Genomic DNA, 25,939 nt, shown 5'->3' on the forward strand with positions numbered 1-25,939 from the left:
AAGAGTTTATTAAATAAATATGTCATTTCCTCCTTGAACACAATAAAACATTCTATCAACATTATACTTCATATAAGACATTTTTAATAGATAACATCAATATTCTATTACATAGACTATCCTGTCATCTGTAACTAAGCATGGAACAAAAAATAACTCTTTGAAGAACCGTAAGTGTTGCTGACTGGTGTAATGTTCTGGGAACAGAGGTAGTGAGGACTAAAGCTGAGTCTTAGTGAAGAATAAAGATGAATCTTAGGCTGTGGCTGAAGGAACAGCATCACTACAACAGGCAGTTTCAGAGGAAAAGCTGGAGGTAGTGTTTATTTCAGGACAGAATATGTTACTCTGGCTTTAGATATGTTTGAGGTGAGAAGACAAAAATAGTCAGCAAGTAATGGTAATATGGGCCTAGGATATAAACATAAAACTGCTCCATTTAGAAGTATAAAAATTTGATTCAAAATTAAATTATAGAAGATTTATCCAAGCATCTGTCATAATCACTAAACTTAGAAACAAAGTAACAAAGCCATGGCGAACAAATTTTTATTAAGTATAAACCAAGTGTCAGACATTATATTGGGCCCTGAGACATAAAGTACTTATAAAATAAAATATATGGCATTTCTAGAGCTTAGTTTAGGGGAGGGGGGGAGACTGTGTGTGTGTGTACATACACACATGAGATCTAGTAACAATATGAAGCATGAATTAGAAGTCCAGGGTTAGCTTAGTGGAGGGCATTATTATATTTACTGAGCAGGAGGCCAGGGTCTTGAATTGTGTGTGTCCTCACAGCACACATACCTTCTAATAGAGAAGTTTATTATTACAAAGAAAAGTAAGGTAGGTACCAGAAAGGAGCAATCATTACTTAAAGGCAAAACCAGACAAGGTGGCTACAAGAAATGAAAATTACAGCCCATATCTCTGATAAATATAAGTGCAAAATGAAAGCGAAAGTCAGTCAGTTGTATCCAACTCTGCGACCCCATGGACTGCAGCCCGCCAGGCTCCTCTGTTCATGGAATTCTCTAGGCCAGAATACTGAAGTGGGTAGCAGTTCCCTTCTCCAGGGGATCTTCCCAACCCAGGAACTGAACCCAGGTCTCCTGCATTGAAGGGGGATTCTTTACCAACTGAAACACCAGGGAAGCCTCAGCTTCCTGTGCAAAGTCCTCAGCAAAATGTTAGCAAACTGAATTCAACAATACATTGAATGGACCATAAGCTATAATTAAGATCTGGCTGTCACACTAGTGGTAAAGAACCCGCCTGCCAATGCAGGAGGCATAAAAGACATGGGTTTGATCCCTGGGTCAGGAAGATCCCCTGGAGGAGGGCATGGCAACCCATTCCAGTATTCTTGCCTGGAGAATCCCATGGACAGAGGAGCCTGGTGGGCTATCGTCCATTGGGTCGCAAAGAGTTGGACACAACTGAAGTGACTGTGCACAGCACAGCACAGCACATACTATACTTAAGTGGGATTTAGTTTAGGGATGCAAACATGTGCAACATCCACAAATAAGTCAGTGTGATATTCCACATTAACAAAATAAAGGATAAAAATGATATAATCATCTCAAACACAGGAAAAGCACTTGATAAAATTCAACATCCATTTATAATAAAAAGTCTCAACAAAGTGTGTATATAGAGGGGACATATTTCAACATAATAAAGACCACATATGACAAACCCATAGCCAACAGCATACTCAACGGTGAAAAGTTGAGAGCTTTTCTGAAAGCTTTTCTTCTAAGATCAGAAACAAGACAAGAGCACCCACTCTTGCCACTTCTATTCAACATAGTATTTGGCAGTCCTAGTCAAAACCATCAGACAAGAAACAGAACACAAGGAATCTAAATTGGAAAGTAAGAAGTAAAATTGTCACTGCATGCAGAGGTCATGGTATTACACACAGACTATCCTAAAGATCCCACAAAAGAACTATTAAAACTAATAAATGAACTCAGTAAAGTTGCAGGATATAAATACAAAGTTAACATACAGAAATTTATTGCATTTCTATATACTAACAACAATCAGAAAGAGAAATTAAGAAAACAATCTTATTTACAATCAAAAGGAGTAATACCAAGAAATAAATCTAATCAAGGATGTAAAATACTTGTGCTTGAGAAACTATGACACTAATGAAAGAAACTGAAGATGACACATAGAAATATATACCATGCTCTTGGATTGTAAGAACTAATATTGTTAAAATGACAATACTACCCAAGAAAATCTACACAGTCAATGCAATACCTATCAAAATGACAATGGCATTTTTCAAAAAATGAGAGCAAATAATTCTTAAATTTGAAGTCAAAAGATCTCAAAGAGTCAAAGTAATCCTGAGAAAGAATAACAAAGCTGGAAGTATCATCTTCTCTAATTTCAAATTATAGTACTAAAGTACAGTAATCAAAAGAGTATGGTACTGAGAACTCCCTGGTGGTACAGGGGTTAGAACGCCATGCTTCCTTCCGCTGCAGGAAGCATGGGTTCAATCTCTGGTTGGGGAACTAAGATCCTGTAAGCTGTGCAGCATGGCCAAAAAAACCCCCCAAAACCAGCATGGTACTGGCACAAAAAAAAAACAGACACATAGATCAATGGAACAGAATAGAGAGCTCAGAGATAATCCCACACTTACATGTTCAATTAATCTACAAAAGAGGAGGCACGAACATACAACAGGAAAGACAGTCTCTCTAATACACTGTGCTGGGAAAATTGGACAGCCTCATGCAAAAAAATCAAACTGGACTACTGTTTCACAACATATAGAAAAATAAACTCAAAGTGGATTAAGAACTTAAATGTTAGACTTGAAACCACACAACTCCTGAGAGGAAAACATAGGCAGTATGTTCTTTGACACCGGTCTTAGTATTTTACTGGATGTCTTCTTAGGAGAAACAAAAGGAAAAATAAACAAGTGGAACTACATTAAACTGAATTTTGCACAGTGAAACTATCAACAAAACAAAAAGACTGCCTACTGAATGGAAGAAGATATTTGCAAAAAATGTATCCAATAAAGAGTTAATACTTAAAATATACAAAAATACATACAACTCAACCAAACAATCTGATTAAAAATGGGCCTGAATAGACACTTTTCAAAAAATACATACAGGTGACTAACAAAACATGCTCAGTATCAGTAATCAGCAGGGAAATGCAAATCATACAATCCAGCAAGTCCACTTTCAGATATTTATTTGAAGCAACCCAAAGCACTAATTTGAAAAAATATCTGTACCCCCATGTTCACCGCAGCGTTATTTACAATAGCTGAGACACGGAAACACCCTAAATGTCCACTGATGTGCAAAGAAAATGTAGTGATACACACACACACAGGGATATTATTCAGCCATAAGAAAGAATGAAATCCTGCCACCTGTGATGACATGGATGGACTTCAAGTAAAGTAAGACAAAGATAAATACTGTATGTTCTCTCATTGGTGAGAACGTAAATGGGTACAGCCACCATAGAAAACAGGATGGAGGTTCCTTAAAAAAAACTAAAAACAGAGCTACCATATGATCCAGCAATCCCACTCCTGGCCATATGTCCAGAAAAAAGGAAAACTTTAATTCAAAAGATAAATGGATGCCAATGTTCATAGCAGCCCTATTTATAATAGCCAAGACATGGAAACAATCCAAGTGCTCATCAACAGACAACTGGTTTAAGGAGATGTGATATGTATGGTGGTGGTGGTGGTGGTGGTTTAGCTGCTAAGTTGTGTCCGACTCTTGTGACTCCATGGACTGTAGCCCGCCAGGCTCCTCTGTTCATAGGATTTTCCAGCCAAGGATACTGGAGTGCATTGCCAATTCCTTCTCCAGGGGATCTTCCTGACCCAGGAAATGAACCTGGGTCTCCTGCACTGCAGGCAGATTCTTTACCAACTGAGCTATGAGGGAAGCCCCTAATATGTATATATACAATGAAATATTACTGTTATAAAAAAAGAATGAAATATTGCTGTTTGAAGCAACACAGATGGACCTAGAGAATACCATACTAAGTGAAATGAGTCAAACAGAGAAAGGCAAATATTATATGATATCATTTATGTGTAGAATTTAAAAACTGATACAAAATATAAACAAATTCAGACATAGAAAACAAATTTACTATTACCAAAGAGGAAAGGGGGGCAGATAAATGAAGAGTAGGGGTTTAACAACTACAAACTGCTACACACAGAATAGATCAGCAACATGGATTTACTGTATAACAGAAGGAACTACATCCAATACCTGGTAATAACCTATAATGGAAAATAACATGAAAAAAATATATATGTATAACTAAGTTACTTTGCCGTATACCTGAAACTGACACAATATTGTAAATCAACTACACTTCAATAAACAATTAAATCTGACCCTGTTATCACCTTCTTTAAAATACTTCCCTGATTTACTGCTTAGGCAATGACTTTTACACCTGGGACTTTGTATATCAGAATCACTCAGGGAACTTTTTTCAAATATATGTTTTGACTCTGGCATTTGGATATTCTGATTCAGTAGGTGTGAAGTGAGGCCTCATAGCAGAGATCTCAACTTTGGGAGAGAACCCAAAACAGATGATCGGAGATTCAGGTTTGATTGGTGTAGAATGTGGCTTGGGCACTGGACTTTTTGAAAGCTCTTCAGTGATGTTAATGCACACTCAATTTCATAAAAGCATTATTCAAAATAGACAAAAGACAGAAGTAATACAAATGTCAATGCACAGATGAGTGGATAAGCAAAACAGGGTATATACAATCAGCCTTCTGTATCCCTGATGAACAAAAATGGTTAAGATAGGAAATTTTATGTCATGCGTATTTTAATTTTACCACAATTAGAAGGAAGTGGCGGAGAAGGGAGACAGGAGAGAAGGGAGAAGGAACTAAGGTAGTTGTGATGGATTTGGAGACAAATCTAGAGTGATGCCTGCATTCTTGATTGGGCAGATGATAGTGCCACCAACTGAGATGGGAAACAAAAAGGAAGAAGAGGGTTTGGTGGAAAGAAGTTCAGATTTTACACGTTATATTTTAAATGCCTAAAGCAGTCGTATTGAGGATATTGGACAGGTGACAATTCAATTTATCTACCATGGGAATCCAGGGTGTGTGAAAGAGGAAAAAGGAAGTACACTTGGGAGTGGGGGACAAAGGAGGTAAAAAGGATGAGACAATGAAGGAGTAAGATTGAAGAGTAAAAAATCTGAAATTTCCATGATGCAAAGAGAACACAATTTCTGGAGCCAAACAGCTCAGTTCTCATTCTAGCCTGCCCATCTACTTACTACAGGACTTTGGCAAATTTCTTAGCCTCTCTGTTACTTCTGTTACTTATTTTCCTCATTTCTAAAATGGATATAACACCTCCCTCAAGGAGTGTTTGAAAAGATTGACTAATTTAATGTATATAAAGAACATAAGAATGTCTGAAACAAAGTAAGTGCTTCATCAAGTCTTAGCTATTATTGTCACTGCACTGAGGAAAAGTAAAAGAAAAATATTACTTTAGAGATCTGGATACAAAGGAAAGGGTTACCTGTTTTTGTGTTGGACCTTGTTTTGAAACATAACCAAAGGAGAAGAGCCATGGGAACTAAAGGGGAAAAAAACAAAACCTTTAGTCATATTTTTTTAAATTCATAGAAAATACTTCTATAGGTTTAATTTCATAAAAACTTACTTACTTTTATGAGAAGTTGCCTTCCAATGCCAAACCTCACAAAGAATAAAAAGAAGAGTCCAGCAAACATCAGCTTAATAACAGAAGTGATGCCTCCCACAGTTACATAAGCAGCATACTGAACCTAGATGAAGAATATAAAATCAGGATGTTATGCCTTTCTTAGACCAAGTAATACAAAAATGTTAGCTACTAATAACTTACTCTATAGTCAGAAATATCAAATGAAAGCAGTTTTCACTTTATGAATGTGTTATGTTCTAAAAGCTTGTTCAGAAAACAGACACTAGAGGGACATTTTTTAAAAGGAATTGTTGCAAACAATAATTAGCTCCCCCTCCTTGAATACAATATGAAATGTTCATAATCATATACCTGAGTTTAACAATTATACATTATAGAATGTATACTCCACTTACAACCTGTTTGAGAAATTCTTTTTTAACTTGAAATAGTTTCAAGTCTGGGCAGTGGGAATAATGACTTCTCTCACCAGTGGAGTAGGATGGGACTCCAGAGGTAGCAAGGACAGAAGAGAGAAGAACCCAGACACCTCCATAAGCAACAGAAAGTATTCTAGCAGCTCAAACTCTCAACAGGACTGTTGGGTGCTTACAACACCAGGATTTCCTGCACTGAACTTGCTTCTACTGTCTCAAGTAAAAAACATATCCAGAAGGTCAGATCTGAATTGTGGGAGGAAGCTATTACCACCCCCATAAAATGCAAAATGCTTTACACTACTAATTCTTTATGCTCCCAGAAACTGAAACATTCACTATTCAACTCTTTCTTTTTTTGGATTTATAAACATAAAAATCCTACATTAAACTGATAGAAGAACTGAAACAAACTAGAATACTCTTTATTAAAAAATAAATCATATACACTTACAGGTGACTGCTCTAAATTTTCATGCAAGTAACGCTGAGTCCGCTTCACAACAGACACATCTGCTCCCAAGAAAGGAATGGAATAACTGCTGAGTTCTCTGCAGTAAGATATTGGCCACCTGCAAGACAGACCCATGTTCCATCTTTTCCATTTACAGTGACCACAACTTTAACTGGTAAATTTCTGAATAAAAACTTTAACTCTTGCTGAGGCAATTAATGATAACAATAATGATGGCAGATCTGCTCTTAATTAAAATTTACTTTAGTATTCGTCCTTTGTTCTTTACACTTGCACCCAAATAAGTGACAAGTTGCTGCTGCTGCTGCTAAGTCACTTCAGTTGTGTCGGACTCTGTGCGACCCCATAGACGGCAACCCACCAGGCTCCCCCGTCCCTGGGATTCTCTAGGCAAGAACACTGGAGTGGGTTGCCATTTCCTTCTCCAATGCATGAAAGTGAAAAGTGAAAGTGAAGTTGCTCAGACATGTCCGACTCTTAGCGACCCCATGGACTGCAGCCTACTAGGCTCCTCTGTCCATGGGATTTTCCAGGCAAGAGTACTGGAGTGGGGTGCCGTTGCTTTCTCCGAAGTGACAAGTTAGAACACTAGTATTCTTCATACCATGGGCACTTAACACATACATAATTTAACCATGTTCTGTACCCCAACAATTTCCCCAGATAACAATAAAAAGAACACTCATTTCAATGGCCAAACTCTGAGTTCAGGGTTCTCACATGTAAACACTATTAATATATTTATTAATATACATAAGATCATCACATTTTTATTGCATAAAATTTAACTGATGTTTAATTTTGATACTGATGGTGAAGAGTCATAAAACTAATTTTTCCCAGAATCCAAATGTATTATTATATATGAAGTAGTTAAACTTAGTGTAACATATTAATTATATTTTATTTATCTTTGAAAATAACAGTGAACTCACTATAAAAGTCTCCAGGCTTTTTTAATAGCATATGTTATTAACAGTCAGATAAACAATAATATGCTTAGATAAACTGAAGAACAGATTTTGTGATAATATACCTTCTTTTCAATTTTGGTCCAACAATTGGGACAGGCTTCATATCTGACTCATTTCGTAGTTTTTTCAAATTACTCTTATCTCCAAAACCATAAACTGCTGACTTCCAGGTACCATCATGAATGGACAAGCCCTAACAAAATAATTCAAGAGTTAAAGAAACATGTAAACTCATACAACACTGTAAATCAACTACACTCAAAAAAAATTAAAATATTAAGAAATATGTCTTAAGGGATAATTACTAAAATGTAAAACCAAGTCATTTCTAATTAGTACAAAGAACATTTCATCTTATTTGAGCAAGGCATAATCTCTAATTCAATAATCTTGAGATGAATTTTTATGACCAGATAAGCAGCAGTAACATTCATTAGTACAATCATATTCACTGTTTACACCTTTTTACATACTACATATTTACAACATATGTCCTTTTTTCTTTCCTCCTACCATTATTTATATTTTTTTTAACAAGCCAGTGAGTTTCACTTCATCATTTTCACTTAACTATCACTGATTGCTTTAAGCAGGAAAAAAGAAATTATAAAACCATCAGAAGATTCATGTTTTCACATAATAGCTTTGATGAAACTGAAAGGTAGAGAGATACCAATCTAACTTCCATTTTGTTACAGATTAATCACTTCTGTTTTGCTAAAACTAAAACAGAGCTAAAAGTCTTCTGAGTTTAATTTGTGAAACTGTTCTCAATCTGCGCCTAGCCAATTTGACCTATTTGCAAAGATTTCTTAAAATCAGGGGAAAACGGATTTTTTAAAAACCTAAGAGTATCTTCTTATACAAATAAGCCATTAAAAAGACAAAAATTACATCTCATTTAAAAAACCCTTTATTTTGCTAAAAAATAGAAAAGTGCACAGAACATAAAAGCATAATTTAATGTAATTATGAGGCTAACATCTATTTAAGCCCAGAAAGTCCTCCTCCTTTCCTGCCTTTGTGATAATCAAGAAAAATTCTTTTTTTTTTTTTAGTCTTACCACCTAAGAATTCATTTCTAGACAGTGTAGTAAATTTTGCCTGTTTCTAAATTTTATAGAAATGGAATCATATAGTGTATATTTCTTGAGTTTTGCTTCTTTTGTTCAAAACTGTGATGTCAGGATTTATCATGTGTTAGAAATACCTTTTTACTCTGCAGCTGACCTTAACATTTTCTTAATGGTGTCTTTGATTAAAAAATACTCAATTTAAAAATTTTAAATGTATACAAAAATACTATATAGCATATTAGAAATTTGCTTAGAGAAATTTTATAAGTTTTCATCACAAGAAAAAAAATTTTAACTAAGTGTGGTGATAGATATTAACTAGTGGTGATCATTTTGTAATGCATACAAATACTGAATACTGTTCTGTTGACCTATTGCTATCTCCCTGACAATATTACATTCTGACTTGATATTCAAGAGCATTGTTCTACCTTATTCTCCTTTAAGAAAGTGTTGCCTATTTTTAGCCCTCTGCATTTTCATACACATTTTAGAACTAGTTTGTCAAGCTGCACACTAAAAGAAAACAAGCCAAAAAAAAAAAAAAACCTGTTTGGGATTTTGATTGGAATTATACGGGATTATAAATCAATTGAAGGAAAACTGACATCTTAATAAAATCGAGTATTCAAATCCATGAATATGGTGGATTCTCATATTTTCTTGCTTTCTTTAAGATCACTCAATAACATTTCATAGTTTTCTTCACAGAACTCTGATACATTTTGTATCACTTATTCTTAAGTATTTGATTATTTTAATGTTTTAAAGTTTTGGCTGCAGTGGTTCTTCGTTGCAGTACACAGGCTTCTCAAGTTGTGGTGTGCGGGCTTCCTTGTTGTGGGGGCCGAGCTCTAGAGCACACAGCCTCAGTAGTTGCTATGCATGGGCTCAGTTGCCCTGTGTCAGTCATGTGGGATCTCAGTTCCCCAACCAGGGATTGAACCCACGTCCCCTGCATTGGGAGACAGTTTCTTGACCACTGGACCATCAGGGAAGTCCTCTAAAGTTCTTGATTTTTTAATGCTACTATAAATGGTTTCTTTTTCAAAACAATTCATTTTCTAACTGTGGCTGGTATATAGAAATGCAACTGATTTTTATATTTCTGCTTTCTATTCTAGTCTTCTAGCAATAATAAAGACTCGAGTGGAAATAAACAAAGAAAAGAAAAACAATAAAGTCAATGAAACCAAAGCCGCATCTTTAAAGAAATCCATCACACTGAAAAACCTTTAGCTGGACTGACAGAGAGAGAGAGAGAGAGAGGGAAAGGGCTCAAATTACTAAAATCAGGAATGAAAGAAGTGGCATTACCAATCTTACAGAAAGAAAAAGGAGCATAAGGAAATACTGTGAACAGTTGTATGCCAAACAAATTAGATAACCTAGATGAAATGAACAAATTCTTAGAAAGATACTGTTATGGATCAAATTGTGTCCCTGCCCCAAATTTGTATGTTGAAGGCCTAACCCTCAGCACCTCAGAATGTGCCTTATTTGGAAATATGGTTGTTGCAGATTTAACTAGTTGAGGTCATACTGGAGGAGGTGGACCCCCAACCCAAAATTACTGGTGTCCTTATACAAAGGAGAGATCTGGACACGCACACACATCATGTGAAGATGAAAAAGAGGTCTGAGTGATGCCTCTAGAAACAGAGGACACCAAAGAGCCCCAGCAAGCACCCAAAGCTAGGAGAAAGCCTGGGGCTCCCTCAGTCCTCGGAAGAAACCAAGCCCGCCAGCATCTTGATCATGGACGTCCAGCTTTCTAGCTAGATCAGACTGCTAGCTAGATCTAGACTTCTGCCTGAAGCACTGTCTCCCTTGTTTAAGCAACCCAGTTGGTGGTACTTTATTATGGCAGTCCTAGGAAACGAACACAGACACAAACTACCAAAACTGACTTGGGAGTATATGCAAAATCCTAAAAACCTGTAACAAGTGAAGAGACTGAATTCTTGTTATCTCTTCACTGATTTCTAGTGTACAATTTCTAGACTGTAATAGTATTATAGCCTGAAACATACTCTAAAACAGCGACTGGCACGCTATTTCTGTAAAAGGTCAAACTAAGTATTTTGGGCTGTGTAGGCCACATATGGTCTCTGCTACACATTCTTCGTTTTCCATTATAGCTCTTTAAATATATTAGAATTATTCTTAGCTTGCAGCCATGTAAGAGCAGGCTGTGGGCTGACACCTGTACTGGAGGTATGAAAGTCGTTATATAGCATATATGGAAAACCTGCATCATCGTGGGAAGATGTACTAGACAGCACTGTCTTGAGAATATGATTTCAATCCTCTGAAATTCTTTGAGTCTTGCTTTGTGATCCAATACATTGTCTATGATTCAATTTTTATGTAAAGTAATAAAGCTTAAGGGGAAAAGCGGGAGAAGCAGCAGGAGGAAACCAATTCTGGGCCAAGGGATGCTTCTTCAAGGGAGTTATCTTTGTCCATCCTTGGGAAATTAAGGCTCCATATTTTGCTTTAAGGGGAGTGAGAAGGAGCTGCATTGAATATGATGTTTTCAAATCTTTGGTCCTGATCAAGCCCCAACTTAGAGTCCTTATAAAAACAGGACTTAACAATATTTATTGAGTGATTATTAACTGCCAACCACTGTTCTGATTTATATTCATTGACTAACTTCATCTTCATAACAATTATATGAAGGAGACAGTATTATCATTTTGTGTTACAGATCATCTCCTGCTGCTCTTTCAAGAAGCCTCTGCTTTTTGGCTCTAATTATTTTCTCATTATCTCCCTGTAGTGGACATCTGTTTTTGTCAGTTCTACACTGGTCCCCTGCAGGGAATTTTTAATTCTGCTACCCTGTCTTCTACTTACAAAACTCTCTTTCCTATTTGGAATTTGTTCCATGGTGTTCAGAAGGGCTTGGCCCTATGATTCCCCCTCCAGAGGCCCATGACCCAGGCCTGAGCTATCTGCTGCTGCTAAGTCGCTTCAGTCGTGTCCGACTCTGTGCGACCTCATAGACGGCAGCCCACCAGGCTCCCCCGTCCCTGGGATTCTCCAGGCAAGAACACTGGAGTGGGTTGCCATTTCCTTCTCCAATGCATGGAAGTGAAAAGTGAAAGTGCAGTCGCTCCATCGTGTCTGACTCTTTGCGAGCCCATGGACTGCAGCCTACCAGGCTCCTCTGTCCATGGGATTTTCCAGGCAAGAGTACTGGAGTGGGTTGCCACTGCCTTCTCTGTGGGCTATCTGAGTACTCCATTATACCCCAGGTCTCACTGTTTGGCTCAAGAATGACCAAATAACCCAATACTTGAGTAATCTTCCCTAATTTTGCATACTCAAACTCTGCCAGCTGTTTCTGGGAGATCATGAACCTTAAGTACAATGTGTATCTGTGGCCGCCAGCACTTCCCCACCATTGTGAGAGCCTACACTGAGGAATACAGAATTACTGAAGAGACACGAAGAGGACAAGGGGTAAAGATGAGTTCTGATAACATCCAGAACATCCAGATCCAGCCACACTGTTTACCTGCAGACATTTGGTTACAAGAATCAGTAAATTCTTTTCTATTTTGTTTAAACCAGGCTGAGTTGGCTTTCTATAACTCATGTTCCCCAGAGTTCCAAGCATGTCTTTCATTCTCATTTCTGTGGTTTTGTTTTAGGTTGCTGCCTCTCATCTTCCAAATGCTATTCACTTTTCAAGGTTCAACTTAATTAGGCCTTTATGAGGCACTCTCAAATTACTCAGTCCCACTATCACTTCCCTTCCCTCTCATACTCTAGCAGATATTATTTGTAACACAAATTTTAGCGTGTTTTACAGAGTTCTTTGTGTTCACCAATCTGAACCCATAATCCAAAGGAACAGACCATTACTTAAAACGTCCACTACACCATCCCACAGTCACATCTTGATTAAACTGTCTTCTCCCCCTTATCTATACCTCCTCACACCAGCCTTTAGAATTCAGTCCATATCCCCGCTTCTCCAAAAACTCCATGATTTCTGGCCTCCCAGGTAGATGTATTCCCCAGTCTCAGAATCCTTCAGTATTTCACCTGACCTCTTTGATAACAATTCTTGTCTCCTGCTAGTCTAAGTTATTACCTCTTTAAGGGTTTGCATGTTGTTCCTTTATACGTCACACTATCTTGCACTATTACATATACTTGCATTACACAACACCTGAAATACTGAGTATTTGTTTTAAAGAGAACAAATATTTATGAAGCCTCAAGTATAGACACAGAATTGGGTTAGGTACTATTGGCAATAAAAGTACTACCACAAAACATGGTCCTATCCCCAAAATGCAATTATCTTATGTTCCCAAATAGACCATAAATTCAGTAAGATTACATTTACATCATATATTTCCTGTAGGGCCACAAGAGCATCCAACTCTAAGTTAGGCACATAATAAAAATGCACTGATTTGCACTACGGTGATAATTTTCTAGGGTGACAACATTTCACCACATAACAATGACAAATGCTTAGTGTTTGGATGAAGATAGCTCATTCTAATACAATGAATTGTGCAACTGTTTTAAATAAATTCTATTTTAAGTCAAAATAATTCTCAGCAACCTTTAATTTTTAAAATTAAATATAGTGACTTCCATGCACTAAAAATTACAATTGTGTATACAATTTAATTACTCTAAATCTTTTTAACAGGCACGTATCATTTCCAAAATGTTTTTTCATATTAACATAGAAAACATGTGACAGACAAAAACTAACCTCAGGTCCTGAACATATGGTCAGGAAACTTTCCACAGCAGTCAGTGTACCTAAAAGAGGAGGAAAATGGTAAAAGTAAAATCAAATAAAAATCTATTAACCCAGGACAAATAATAATAAGCTATACCTATTCATTTAGGAAACATTTTTATTAAGCTTATAACTGATATAATCAGGAAAATCTGTGCTTTAACAGTATTATTAGGTTACTGTAAACAGATTTAAGCAGCAGCTAAAGCCAGAAAAATTATCAGAAAAAAAGTACTTTAACATAAACTAACTGCTGGTACACACAAAATGTTTTCTAGCAGTCAAACTGACACTGCAAAAAATCTCTTCCAGTAAGGCAACAATTTAGCTCATTCATTCTGGAAGCCCACCAGTTCTCAAAACTACACCTATGGGAATTCTTCCATTTTCCAATATGAAAGCTTTCAAGAAGGCTCATTAGTAGTGACTTATAATAAATGTTGGAGAAGGCAATGGCACCCCACTCCAGTACTCTTGCCTGGAAAATACCATGGGCAGAGGAGTCTGGTGGCCTGCAGTCCATAGGGTCGCTAAGAGTTGGACAGGACTGAGCGACTTCACTTTCACTTTTCACTTTCATGTACTGGAGAAGGAAATGGCAACCCACTCCAGTGTTCTTGCCTGGAGAATCCCAGGGATGGGGAAGCCTAGTGGGCTGCCATCTATGGGGTCGCAGAGAGTTGGACACGACTGAAGTGACTTAGCAGCATAATAAATGTACAGAAACCCTACCAAAGTGGGCCTTTGTGATGGCTTATTAAATACTGAAAGTAAGGCTGTTTAATTGAGATAAAAATGTAGACAGTAAAAATAAAAGTAGAAAACCAAAGCCAGGAAAAAAGAGGAGAAATCAATTATATTAACCATGAGGACTAACATACATGTAGAGTGGTTAAGAATTTAATTAGTCTTTGAGCTTATTGAGAGCAGTAAGGCAAAAGAAAAACATAATGGGCTAGCGAATTCTCAAAACGTGATAAAATGAAATACATCCATTTCTTAAGAGACAGTATTCCCAGTTTTAATTCCAAGAGAAAATTAAAGCATGAGGCCTTTGAAAGCTGACAATGAGTAAGGTAATGAATAACTATGTCATCCATGACGATGTTACACCAGAGAAGAACTAAAGCCACATAAACATCTTAACACAATGAAAGCAGTAGCCAACATCATACTTAATAATGAAACACTAGAACCATTCCTAACAAAGAGAAGGGCATAAATTGAGCAACTTTAAAATATCTGACAAAACCAAAAATAGATCATTAAAGTCTAGCTCACTGGAGAGGATTCTGAGAGTTAAGAGAATGTGGCCTGAATATATGGCTCTGTGATCTAACCCTACGCACAGGAAGAACATGCACCACCTAATACGTATGTATGTAATAAAATGTGAACCACGTGAATTAACAATTAGTTGGGGTATTTGCTAAAATGCTGACTCCTTGGTTTCAGTATTGAGAAAAAGTTTTAAAACAAATCTCAAAGTAGTATTTCTCCTTTAAAAGTAAAAAAGGACCTATCCAAAATAACAACTACTAAATATTTAAGAATAACCTCAATGGGAAACATGTAGGAACATCATGAAAAACAGTCCAAGCTTTTTTAGTAAATGAAGATTTTTTAATAAATGTAAATATACTAGATCCACGGGTTGGGAGACTAAGTATTCAATTCATGCCCTTTTCTTTATTAGGAATGGTTCTAGTGTTTCATTATTAAGTATGATGTTAGCTGCTGCTTTCTGACATTCACTATGTTAAGAAAATATTCTATTCCTCAATTTCTAAAATCTAAAATCAGTAAATGGTATACATGTGCATTACATGTGTTGAGCTTCGGTTTCAAAGCTACCTTTCTAACATAAACTGGAACACATTCCATCTTTTTAAGCTCTAGAATGGTTTATACAGAACTGGATTTATGGGCTTCAGATCATCTTCTAAAAGGATTTTTTTGTATATATATGACATTAGTAACTTCCATTGTTTTACTACATTAGTAATTTTTCCCATTCTTATTGTCTCCATTTTTATACATGAGCTAAAAAAAAAAAAGACATCAAAAACTTTGTTCAATACTTCCTAGCTTCGTTCATTAAAAAATTAAAACTTTTCAATTTAGTATGATACTTTAAGATATAGTAATTCCTAAACAAAGCAAGTTTGAATTTATAATGCTTGCTAAAAGATTTTTCCACAACTAGATTTCCACAACTATAACCATAACTAGATTCAAAAAATGGAGAATTCCTTCTTTTAGAACACTTATAGTACTATCCATACCTCAAAAACCAACAGTGTCAGTAGCATTTTCTAACATGCAGTTATATTAAAACAAAGTATGTGTTTTAATATTACCCATTAATAATTATGTTTCTTTTCCCAAGCAGATTTGAGTTCATCACAATTACCAACATGAAATTACTCTATTTTAAATTCCATTATTGCTTATTGATCAATAATTACCATTCATTTTATTTCTGGTATATATTACTCCCAGATCTGCTGGAATGGAGTCAAAGCCACTGCTTCCAATGATATAAACCCCCTTTTCTGCAGCTTTCTCATGATACTTCCAATACATTAGTTCCAGAAACTAAAGATTCAAGACAAAAGATCTAAATCAGACCTACATAGAAACATCTAGAACAATAATAAAAAACAAAGCAATTAAAAAGCAAATTTAAATTTAAACAATTTAAAAAACAAAGCAATTAAACTGTGAAAACGCTAAGATGCCTCTGCAGTAAAACATTAACTGTGAAAATAGTCGGCACTTATTCAGCAAACATACCTACTCTGTTCCAGGTGAGAGATATGCTGATCTGAATTAATTCATTTTTTAGAACTATTTTTAAATGTAAAAGTAATTGCTATTATGAAAAATTAATATAAAAGTATACAAAGAACGCCAAACAAAGCTATCCCAAATCACATCTTCCTGATGAACATCATTACAAACATATATCTGTGCACATATGTAAACAGAAAGATAAGAATGGTCAGAAAGGAGGGGATGCAAGAAGGTAATAATGTCTGTTCAAATTCTTTTGCCTGTTTTTCAATAATTACTTTTTTAAAACAATTTTAGATTTACAGGGAAATAATTGAGTAGTAGAGTGTTCCTAGGCACTCTGTACTCAGCTAACCCTATCATTTCATCTTTCACATTAATGTGTTATAATTAAAGAACCAATCTTGATACATTATTACTAACTGAAGTCTATACTTTGTTCAGGTTTCCTTTGCTTTTACCTAATGTCCTCCTTCTATCCAGGATCTCATTCAAGATACTGTTCTACATTTAGCGGTCATGTCTTCTTAGGTTCCTCTGGCTGTGACGGTTTCTCAGACTTTTCTAGCTTTTTATGACCTTTACAGTACTGCCCAGGTACTTGGTAGAATGTCCCTCTACTGGAATTTATTTCATGATTTTCTCATTACTATAGTGAGGTTATAGGTTTTGGGGAGGAAGATCACAGGAGTAAAGTGCCATTTCATGATGTCATATCAACAGTACATACTATCTCACAAATATATGGTTACCAAAGCAGGAGGGAGGGTGGGAGAGAGGGATAAATTAGGAGTATGGGATTAAAAGATATATCACTAATATAAAATAGATAAACAATAAGGATTTACTCTATAGCACAGGGAACTATATCCTATAATGGAAAAGGATCTGAAAATACATATAGCTGAAACACTTTGTTATACGTCTGAAACTAACACCATATTGTAAATTAGCTGTACTTCAATTAAAAGAAGAGAGTACATACTATCAACATAATTTATCACTGTTGATGTTGACCCTGAATACCTGGCTGAGCTAGTGTTCTCCAGCTTCTCCACTGTAAAGCTTGTCTTTTCCATACACTGGAAGGAAGTGACTGTGTGCAGCCCACACATAAGGCGGCAGGTGTTATGTTTACCCTCCTTGAGGGCACAGAAGCTACGTGAATTACACGGAATTCTTTTGCACAGGAGATTTGCTTGTTTCCTCCCTTGCCCTTTTTTTAAACTGAGTTACTTAAATTTGCTTTTTCGGTGTACACACTTTCTGGATCACTATTAGGTTTTGATACTACATTCATAGTGTTTTACAAGGTAACTTGGAAGCTTTTCACCATTTTCTTTGTTCTAGAATATTTTAAGTAAGAGTCAGTTTTTCTTACATTCCTGCTTCTGACTTCTTGCATCAGTCTTGGTAATTTACACTTTCTCAGCACTTTCCAGTATCACCAACTGATAAGCTCTCAGTATGTATATACTATACTGGAACACTGATGACAGGACTGAGATTCTAGGAGCATAGGAGATTATAGTTATAAAGCAACTAGTGTAGCTTTGTTCTTCTAATACTCCACTCCCTGCAGTCAGGCAAACCTCATTTCAAGTCCTAGCTTTTCAACTTAATGGTTGTATGACTCTGAGCAAGTTTTATTTTAATTAATTCTGTTTACAGCATGCAGTAGTTATATAAATCAACACATACTATACACAAAGGCTTTGAAAGAAATCAGACTGTTGGGAACAAATTCAGAAAAAATGAAGCTATGCTCTCCTTCAAGCTTTTATTGAAATACCATCTTTAAATGCTAGGGAGGAATCATTACCTTCTAAAATATGTCCGCAAAATTGCACCATTTTTCATGTGAACAGAAGTTGTATTATTAATTCTGTTCTCTTTTCATTTTACATACCTGAGGTTCTCCAGAGATGTCAATACAGCTAGTTCCATTTTCAATACATGCTTTTATTACAGGTTCTCCATAAAATCGGTACTGAGAGAATAAAGAAAACCAACAATTTACTCTTAGTTGGCAAGCTTAAATGAAGGGATACCATTGAGTTCTGGAGGTACAGTCTTGGTTATCAAGAAATCAAATATTAATAGTCTAAATAGAAAATTAGAAAATAATATAACTGCCATATACTGACACTCACAATGTAAATTAAGGACTGATGGAATTCTCTCTAACTTAAGATAAACTCGGAAGTTTCACAGAATCAGTGACTCATTTGAGCTCACTTCTGAAGAACAGTAAGGCTTTGCCAGATCAGGAACGACCCTAAGTGCCCTGCCATCAAGACTGAGCTTTATCTTTTCTGCATTGCTGAGCCCTCCTGGAGGATCTGAAATAGGACAGTGATGAAAAATTTATAGCACAGGCATATCACTCTGCCTGTGGCATTAGAAAACAAAACTTATGGCAAGTAAGAAATGAAGGACAAAGCTAAGGAAGGGGAAGGATTTACTAAGGGTGAGATATACTTAAAAGAAATGATCTGACTTCCTGATTAGCAGGACATGGAGGCCAAAAACCAGTGGCTGTATTAGACAAAATAAAGAAAAACAGGATGAAGAGGTTTGGAAGGGATAAGTTTAATATTGGACACAGTAGATAATCTGAGTGATTTTATCTCCCAAACTATTTGTTGCTCAAACTCAAGGAATTTCACATTTTAAAACTATACAATAGTTAATATATCAGTCAGTCCCATTTCAAAAGAAGCATGATGAATTTCTCCTTTTGAGGGTAGGGTAGGAGAAGAACAAGCTCCTCTGCTTCTCTCATTCCTCACAGCAAAAGATGGAGAATGGAGATGGTCTGCTTCCTCTAGACTTTAAGAAACAGGTAAAGGGACACTTACAAGACAAGACAGGGCACTGCAGGGACGGACCGTTTCACGTAGCTTATAGGTTCCTCTCTACCTAACTCCCCAGCCTTCTCTCCCCCTTCTTAAAAACAGCAAACAACACTGGAATGACAGGACTGGGAGAGTGTGTTTAAGTTCTAGTTCATCCTCTGCCACTAACCAACACTAAAATTACTGAAGCACTTCACCTCTGAGGCAACACAGCACAGCGGAACAAACCAGGGCTTTCAAGGCACCAAGACCTAAGTTCAGATTTTAAAATCCATCATCTACTAAATCGTACGAATTTATTTACACATCATGGACATGGATTACTATACTAATACACATTTTTAAACATACATAAAAGTCAAAGCTCTATTTTCTTCCTGTACTCAATGGATCATCTTAGGTAATATTGACACACATCCATTTGAAACTCATTTAGTGACTTCCTTGGCCTCCTGATTATTTTACCCCCAAATATCTCAAGTTACTTATGTCAGAATCACCTGGGCCCTCATTAAGCCTGCTGGTTGTTCAGTCCCACCCCAATGCCCTCCAGTAAGAAGTTTTCTGGGGTAGACTCCAGGAACCATCATTATAAATAAGCCTCACTGGTGACTCCAATGTACATTAGAGGTAGAGAATTGCCTCCCTAGACATTCTCCCCAGAAAATCTCACCTACTTTCTGGATTTCAATTAAAATATGTATGCTGATGACTTCCAACTCCTGTCTTCAGAGCTGCTCACTGATGAAGTTGCCTCATCTGCAGCTTCTGTCATGAAATTCAGGATCCACAAAAGCACAGAACATTTGGCAAAACTAATTTCTCTTAGGTTTCATTTTCCTTCCTCTATTTTCTCTTCATCTTGATTTCATCACTTATTTACAGAAAATAATTTCATTATAATTCCATTACATATTTCCTGTCTTAACTTAAAAATATCTAGCATACACCTCAGTTTCAATACATCCAAAATCAGATTCATCATCTTTCTCTCAAAAGCAGTTTTCCCCTCTCCACTTCTGAGCACAGAAGACCATAGAGAATAATGCTTAAAAGTATTCACTCAGTCATTTCTGTCTATTTTGACATACCGCTTGTTTATAAATGCCTGATTAGTTCCACAGATATCATTTAGTTCTCACGAAAGAGACCCTCACAAAGTAGAGACATGGGTGTTAAAAAATACCTTCAAAGAAACAAATTATGACACCAAAACTAGCAAACTGGCATCTACCCTGGGAGAATAATCCATATTACAAAGTAAAAACAAGCTTCAGAGCAGCGGTTAAGGAGCAGAATGTTTTGGAGGCAAAAAGCTAGAGAAGACTATAAACCGTCCGACTGGAAACATCCAGAAGGTAATTAGATCCAGTTTAAGGGGTATGTTTTCAGTGGAAATAAGTTAATGTGGGCATCATCAGCATACAGACGGTATTGAAAGCTATAGATTTCTAATCTTTCTGACTACGACCCTAAGAAATTCATTTCACATAGTGACTCCATACACAAATGTTACCTGACATGAAAGCTTCATGAACCAATATTTACCTTTATTATGTGTAATTCATCCTATTTTCTACTTCAGTCTATCTGATTATTTTCTTTGTACTGCCTAGTCTTAATCCACTGAATTGATTTCACAAGGTTTAAAAAATAGTGGCCCAGTTACACTTTCTGTTTGGGGTAATAAAAATGTTCTGTAAATAAAGTGCTGATGGTTCTATAAGACTGTGAATGTACTTAATGTTACTAAAGTGTACACTTAAAAATGGTTAAAATGCTAAATTTTATGTTATATACATTTTACCACAATCATAATCACATTTAAAAATGGTCCAGCAAATGTAAACAGAAAAGAGTTTCTAAGGCTTAAGCTCTGAGGCCTCTGGCATTCACAGGAGGATAAAAAGCTAGGGGGCGGGGGAGGGGGACTAGGAAAGGGCAAGAATTTAGAAACTAAATGAAGAAAGGAAAAAGTGATCAACTGGAACAAATGCTGAGAGGTTTGACTAAGATGAGCAATGGGAACTGACAACTGGATCTGACAGGACAGGGATGTTGGCAGAGTAGTTTCATTGAAGGCCGAAGGATAAAAGCCTGACAAGACTGGAGAGAGAAGAAGGTGAGGAAGAGGAGACAATAAATAGAGAGAACTCTTTCAAGGAGTTTTGCGCAGAAAAATGTGAGTAAGGGTATGTAGAACTTAGGGAAGTTTTTCTTTAAATGAGAGATATAATCCCACATTTGTATGTTGAGAGGAATAATCCATCAAGATGGAAAATTTGATGATAACAAGAACACATGTAACTATAAACCTGTAACTATAAAGTCTTTGAATATGGTGCCCAACAGAAGCAGGGGCAGTTTTTCCTTATAAAAGGAGGTAAGGCAAAGTCAAGGTATAATGCAGGGAAGTAGGGAGTATAAATTCTCCCAACAGGTAGGGAGACACGGAGGGAGAAAGGGAAGGAGAAAGAAAGAAAGAGACAAAGAAAGGAAGAAAGTTACCAGGTAAGTGAGAAAAAAGGAAAAAAGGAATGGGATGTCAAAAGTATGAGAAAAAAGAAGTTATAAAACTGTTGCTTCAGAGAATAGAAGAGAAAATAGCCTAGGGAAACAGAACTGCGGGAAGTACTGAGACTGCACATGAGGTTTGTAATCACATATTTTAAGTGGGACCAGTCAGCATCACGATGCATTTTTCCCCAGCCACACTGGGTTACACATGTTCAGGTAAAGAGTAAGCAGGGAGCTGGACCAATCAGGGCTCGGATCTTTCCAGAGTATGGGGAGGGAGGGACAAGTTCGTTTGAGGATGTATATAAGACAGTGATTCAAGCAACATATCACAGAGCCATATTCTAAGCTAGTCAAGAACAAAATAAATTGAAATAAACAACAGAAACATATTTTATGACAATCAAAAAGTTTCTGGTTTCACTTAACAAAATTATGAACAATTTCCTAAATGCTTTGACAATTAGGATTGCTTCCTCTGATCAGTAAATGTCACCAACATTCACCATGTTACACAGACCACAAGTATCTCTTTCTCATTCAGGCCAACAGCAGCTGCTTGAGGTTCTCTTGTCAGAATATCTGGACTCAACCACTTCTCTCCCCGTCTAACACTCCTACCCTGTCCTTGGCTTGCTTGCATCATTCTACTCTTGGTTCCCTACCATCTATTTTTCCTCTCAGAAGCCAAAGAATTTCAAAACCATAAATCAAATTATGTCAACCTGCTTTCAATCGTTCAGTAACTGTCATATTTAGAAGAAAAATCCAAACCCCCAACCTTGACCTTTCAGACCTAACCACCTAGCTGCTGGGTATCTCTCCAATCTAACTCCTCACCTCTCTGCCCTGTTCACGCCCAACTACACTGGCCTCTCTCACATTCCTCCGTCTCTCCAAGAACATGCTCATCTCACGACCTTTGTGTTTGCTCTTCCCTGCAACCCCCTACCCTCCAATACACACAGAGTTTATTCCCTCACTGCATTGAGGTCTCTCTGCAAAGTAATACACACACGGTTTATTCCCTCACTGCATTCAGGTCTCTCTGCAAAGTTCCTATAGAGACCTTCCCTGACCATCCACCCAACAGAGACTGGTGTGCCAATCTTTTTCTCTCTCTTCCCTGTTGTATTTTTCTTCAAAGCACCTGTCACTTACCCACTATTATAACATATTTTTCTGTCTCCTCACTGGACTATCAGCTTCATGAGAGATTTTCTGTGTATTTTCTATATATATATTTCAATAAATATTTATTGAATACATGAATGAGTCCTTTTAAAACATCTTTCTTTGTACATGCATTGACATATACACTGTTATATAGCAGTACACAATGCAATTTTAAAAATAAATAAAAAGCAGATTGTGGGTACCTGCTCATTTTTCTAGTTAAGGGGCATATAGCACACAACAGTTATGTGTTGTAGCCACATGTAGCCACTAAATAAAACAGCAACAATCCTAGAGTCTAGTGTCACTCCCTCTTTCAGGAGACTTTGGTCATATTCATTTGCTTCTCGTGAGAAGTAAAAACTCCTCGTAAGGGGTTAACGTCCTGAATCAATTCTTCTGTTCCTTGCCCTTATGTTTCTCTGGAATACAAAATACCAGATTCTGCTAGAAATGAATAGATTTTTTTGTTCTGATACAAAGAAGGGCAGATTACTTACTGGGCCTACACAGTTGAGGACAACTGTTGCCTGTTTAGCCATTTCATCAAGTGAGGCTGGATTAGTGATATCACAAATTATTATTCCAACCTCAGATGACAGTGTCGGTCTTCCTGAAATAAAGAATAAATCGTTTTAGGCAAATCCCAGTATAGTATTAGATCTCCCAGATCTTCCTTTCATAATAACCAGTGATGGCAAACGCACTAAGAGCTAATTCTTCCTCTCAAACAAAACTGTTTTTAAACAGGTAATTTAAAAAAGGGAAAAGACTACGAGGTAAATGGAGTTAATACGAAGGGTTAATAAAACACATTGTTGTTGTTTAATTCCTAAGTCGTGTCCGACTCTTTGCGACCCCAGGGACTGTAGTCTGTCAGGCTCCTCTGTCCATGGGATTTCCCAGGCAAGAATACTGGAGTTGGTTGCCAGTTCCTTCTCCAGGGGATATTCCGGATCGAACCCCTGTCTGCTCCACTGTAGGGATTCTTTACCACTGAGCCACTGGGGAAGAAGCTCCCTAATAAAACAACTTAACGTTTAAAAGAAAATCTAACATAAGGAATGTGTAAATGACAACTCTATGTAAAATGCCAATTTTACAAGTTTTCAGAAGATGATTTTCCTGTATTCCTCTCCAGGAAGAATCATAAATGCAGTTTCTTATCAACTATTAAATAACTACATATGATAAAATTATCAGGTGGAAGGGAGTTAACATTAACATAATGAAACAAAAGAGGACTGAAGTGTAAAACACAGTCTAGGGAAGAACATTTAGGTTCATAATAAGGAAATAATTGGAATAAACTGAATCAATAGAGTACAAAGGTTTCATGAATCAAGGTGTATTCCCTGCAGTAACTTGATGTGTGCATTGTAAATGGTAGCCAACTAGGCTGTATCCGTACCATCTTCTTGAACAAAATAAAAAGGAGGAATTTTTAAAAGGAAATTTTAATAATCAAAGTATTTCTTCTGGAAAAGTAAAGACCAGAAAGCTCTTTGGGAAAGATTCTGTACTTGGTAGTGGTAGCAGGAGAATTGTAGAAGAGTCAGCCTACATGGTATCTCCTGTACAAACCACAAACAAAATAGGTTCCAAATTCCCACCGTAACAGGACTCTGTGTAGAATTAGCAGGAAGTGAGATGAAGCTTAAACAGAAGAATGAAGAATATCCCGAACTCTAACAGGTGCTGTTTGTCTGTATGAAGGGGCAGTAGGGTGGAAAATTAGTTAAAAGCAACCGACTCCTAACCTAAAGGTCTCCCTGCAACCCAAGGGCCATGGGTGTTTGTGTGTATGTGACTCTCTCCTCATCTGAATCCCAGCATTTAGAATAGGACCTGACATTTAAAAGACCACTCAATAAAAACATTTTTCAATCAATGCAGAAGGAGCAAGTAAATGCCCAAAACAAAACCACACCAAAAAAATTGGGGAAGGTTTAATAGAGGGACTGCTGGAGAATTCTTACACGCAAAAATGAAATTAAAAATTAAAACCACAACAATGTTATCATTAAAAGTCCTAAGCTTTCTCTCCCATTTCCAAAACGCGGCAGAGTACAAACAATGCTGAAGAAGCCAGTGCTCTACTGTTCTATCCGATCAAGTACCTAGAACTTCCAGCCCTGTAACGCTGGAAGCAGGGTACAAGGTACCCCTGGCTCTAGACGGGGAGGGAGCAGAAAGGAAAAACTAAAGTTCCTGTTTCGCCAGCGGGAGATTCCCTAAGGGAGAAACTGAAGGGGGGATTTCTCTCTTTTCGTTTTAGGAAATGGGGGAAAGCTCTGACATCATGTGAAGCATCGCTCTCTTCTTCCTGGCCTCTAGCAGGTTTGGGAACCTCGAGGGGCACCCAAGGGAGAGAAGCGCTCATTTAAGGCGACGGGAACCCCTCAGCCGGGAGAAGGAGGCTCGTGGGGGGTGAGAGCCGCGGCGGCGGGGCCGAGCCCAAGGTCCCGGGACGTCCCAGCCTGCCCCCTTTACCCAGCTTCATGGCAGCCCTCTCCAGCACTCGCAGCAGCTTCTCCCGGGAACGGCCCGCCACGGCCCAGGGCAGATGGGTAGTCCGCTCCGGGGACACCTGCTCCCGCGCCACCTCCTCGGTCACGAACTGGCCGGTAAAGCCAGAGGCGCCGAACACCACCAGGTGGAAAGGCCTCTGCTGGGTCGCCATGACGAACCCACAGCGACGCAAGGCCCGGGGCGGGCTGAGCCCACGGCGCCTGCGCCTCAGGCAGCGGCCACAGTACCGGGCGCAGCAACCGCCTCTGCCGCGGCCGCTGCGGTCTCTGCCGCCTGCACACCGCGCTCCCGAAGTCCCGCGCGCGCCGCCTAGCCACAGCCACGCCCCCGCCCCCGCCCACGTCGCCGGGTGCCCAGGGGGGCTGCCACGCCCACTCCTCACGTGTGTTCGCCAGAGCTGCCCGCGAGGGCTTTGTGCTTCCCAAGCTTCCCCGGTTGGCGGGAGTAGACGGTGGCTATCCTCCGATCCGTCGATGGTCTGACACAGCTCTGAATCCCTTAGGTGTCGCATCTTTTCGCTCCTCCGTAGGCTGCAGCCAGTTATTCCTTTTTTTTTTTTTTTTTTTGGCAAGAGGAGGCTGCT

General features: G+C 37.8%; 1 protein-coding gene across 1 annotated transcript in view; it reads right to left on the reverse strand.

The window, feature by feature from the left end:
* Nucleotides 1–25,598, reverse strand: part of SCCPDH (saccharopine dehydrogenase (putative)) — a 29,148-nt gene extending 3,550 nt beyond the window's left edge. Inside the window, exons 1-9 of the mRNA XM_052653867.1 lie at nucleotides 25,318–25,598; nucleotides 23,325–23,437; nucleotides 18,183–18,263; nucleotides 15,946–16,075; nucleotides 13,448–13,497; nucleotides 7,687–7,817; nucleotides 6,630–6,747; nucleotides 5,740–5,859; nucleotides 5,592–5,648 (exon numbers count right to left, since the gene is read on the reverse strand). Of these exons, the coding sequence (XP_052509827.1) occupies nucleotides 5,592–5,648; nucleotides 5,740–5,859; nucleotides 6,630–6,747; nucleotides 7,687–7,817; nucleotides 13,448–13,497; nucleotides 15,946–16,075; nucleotides 18,183–18,263; nucleotides 23,325–23,437; nucleotides 25,318–25,507 (990 nt within the window). The 5' untranslated portion in view covers nucleotides 25,508–25,598. The remainder of the gene's footprint in view (nucleotides 1–5,591; nucleotides 5,649–5,739; nucleotides 5,860–6,629; nucleotides 6,748–7,686; nucleotides 7,818–13,447; nucleotides 13,498–15,945; nucleotides 16,076–18,182; nucleotides 18,264–23,324; nucleotides 23,438–25,317) is intronic.
* Nucleotides 25,599–25,939: the final 341 nt, after the last annotated feature.

This window comes from Budorcas taxicolor, chromosome 16, assembly GCF_023091745.1.
Source record: "Budorcas taxicolor isolate Tak-1 chromosome 16, Takin1.1, whole genome shotgun sequence".
Classification (NCBI taxonomy): domain Eukaryota; kingdom Metazoa; phylum Chordata; class Mammalia; order Artiodactyla; family Bovidae; genus Budorcas; species Budorcas taxicolor.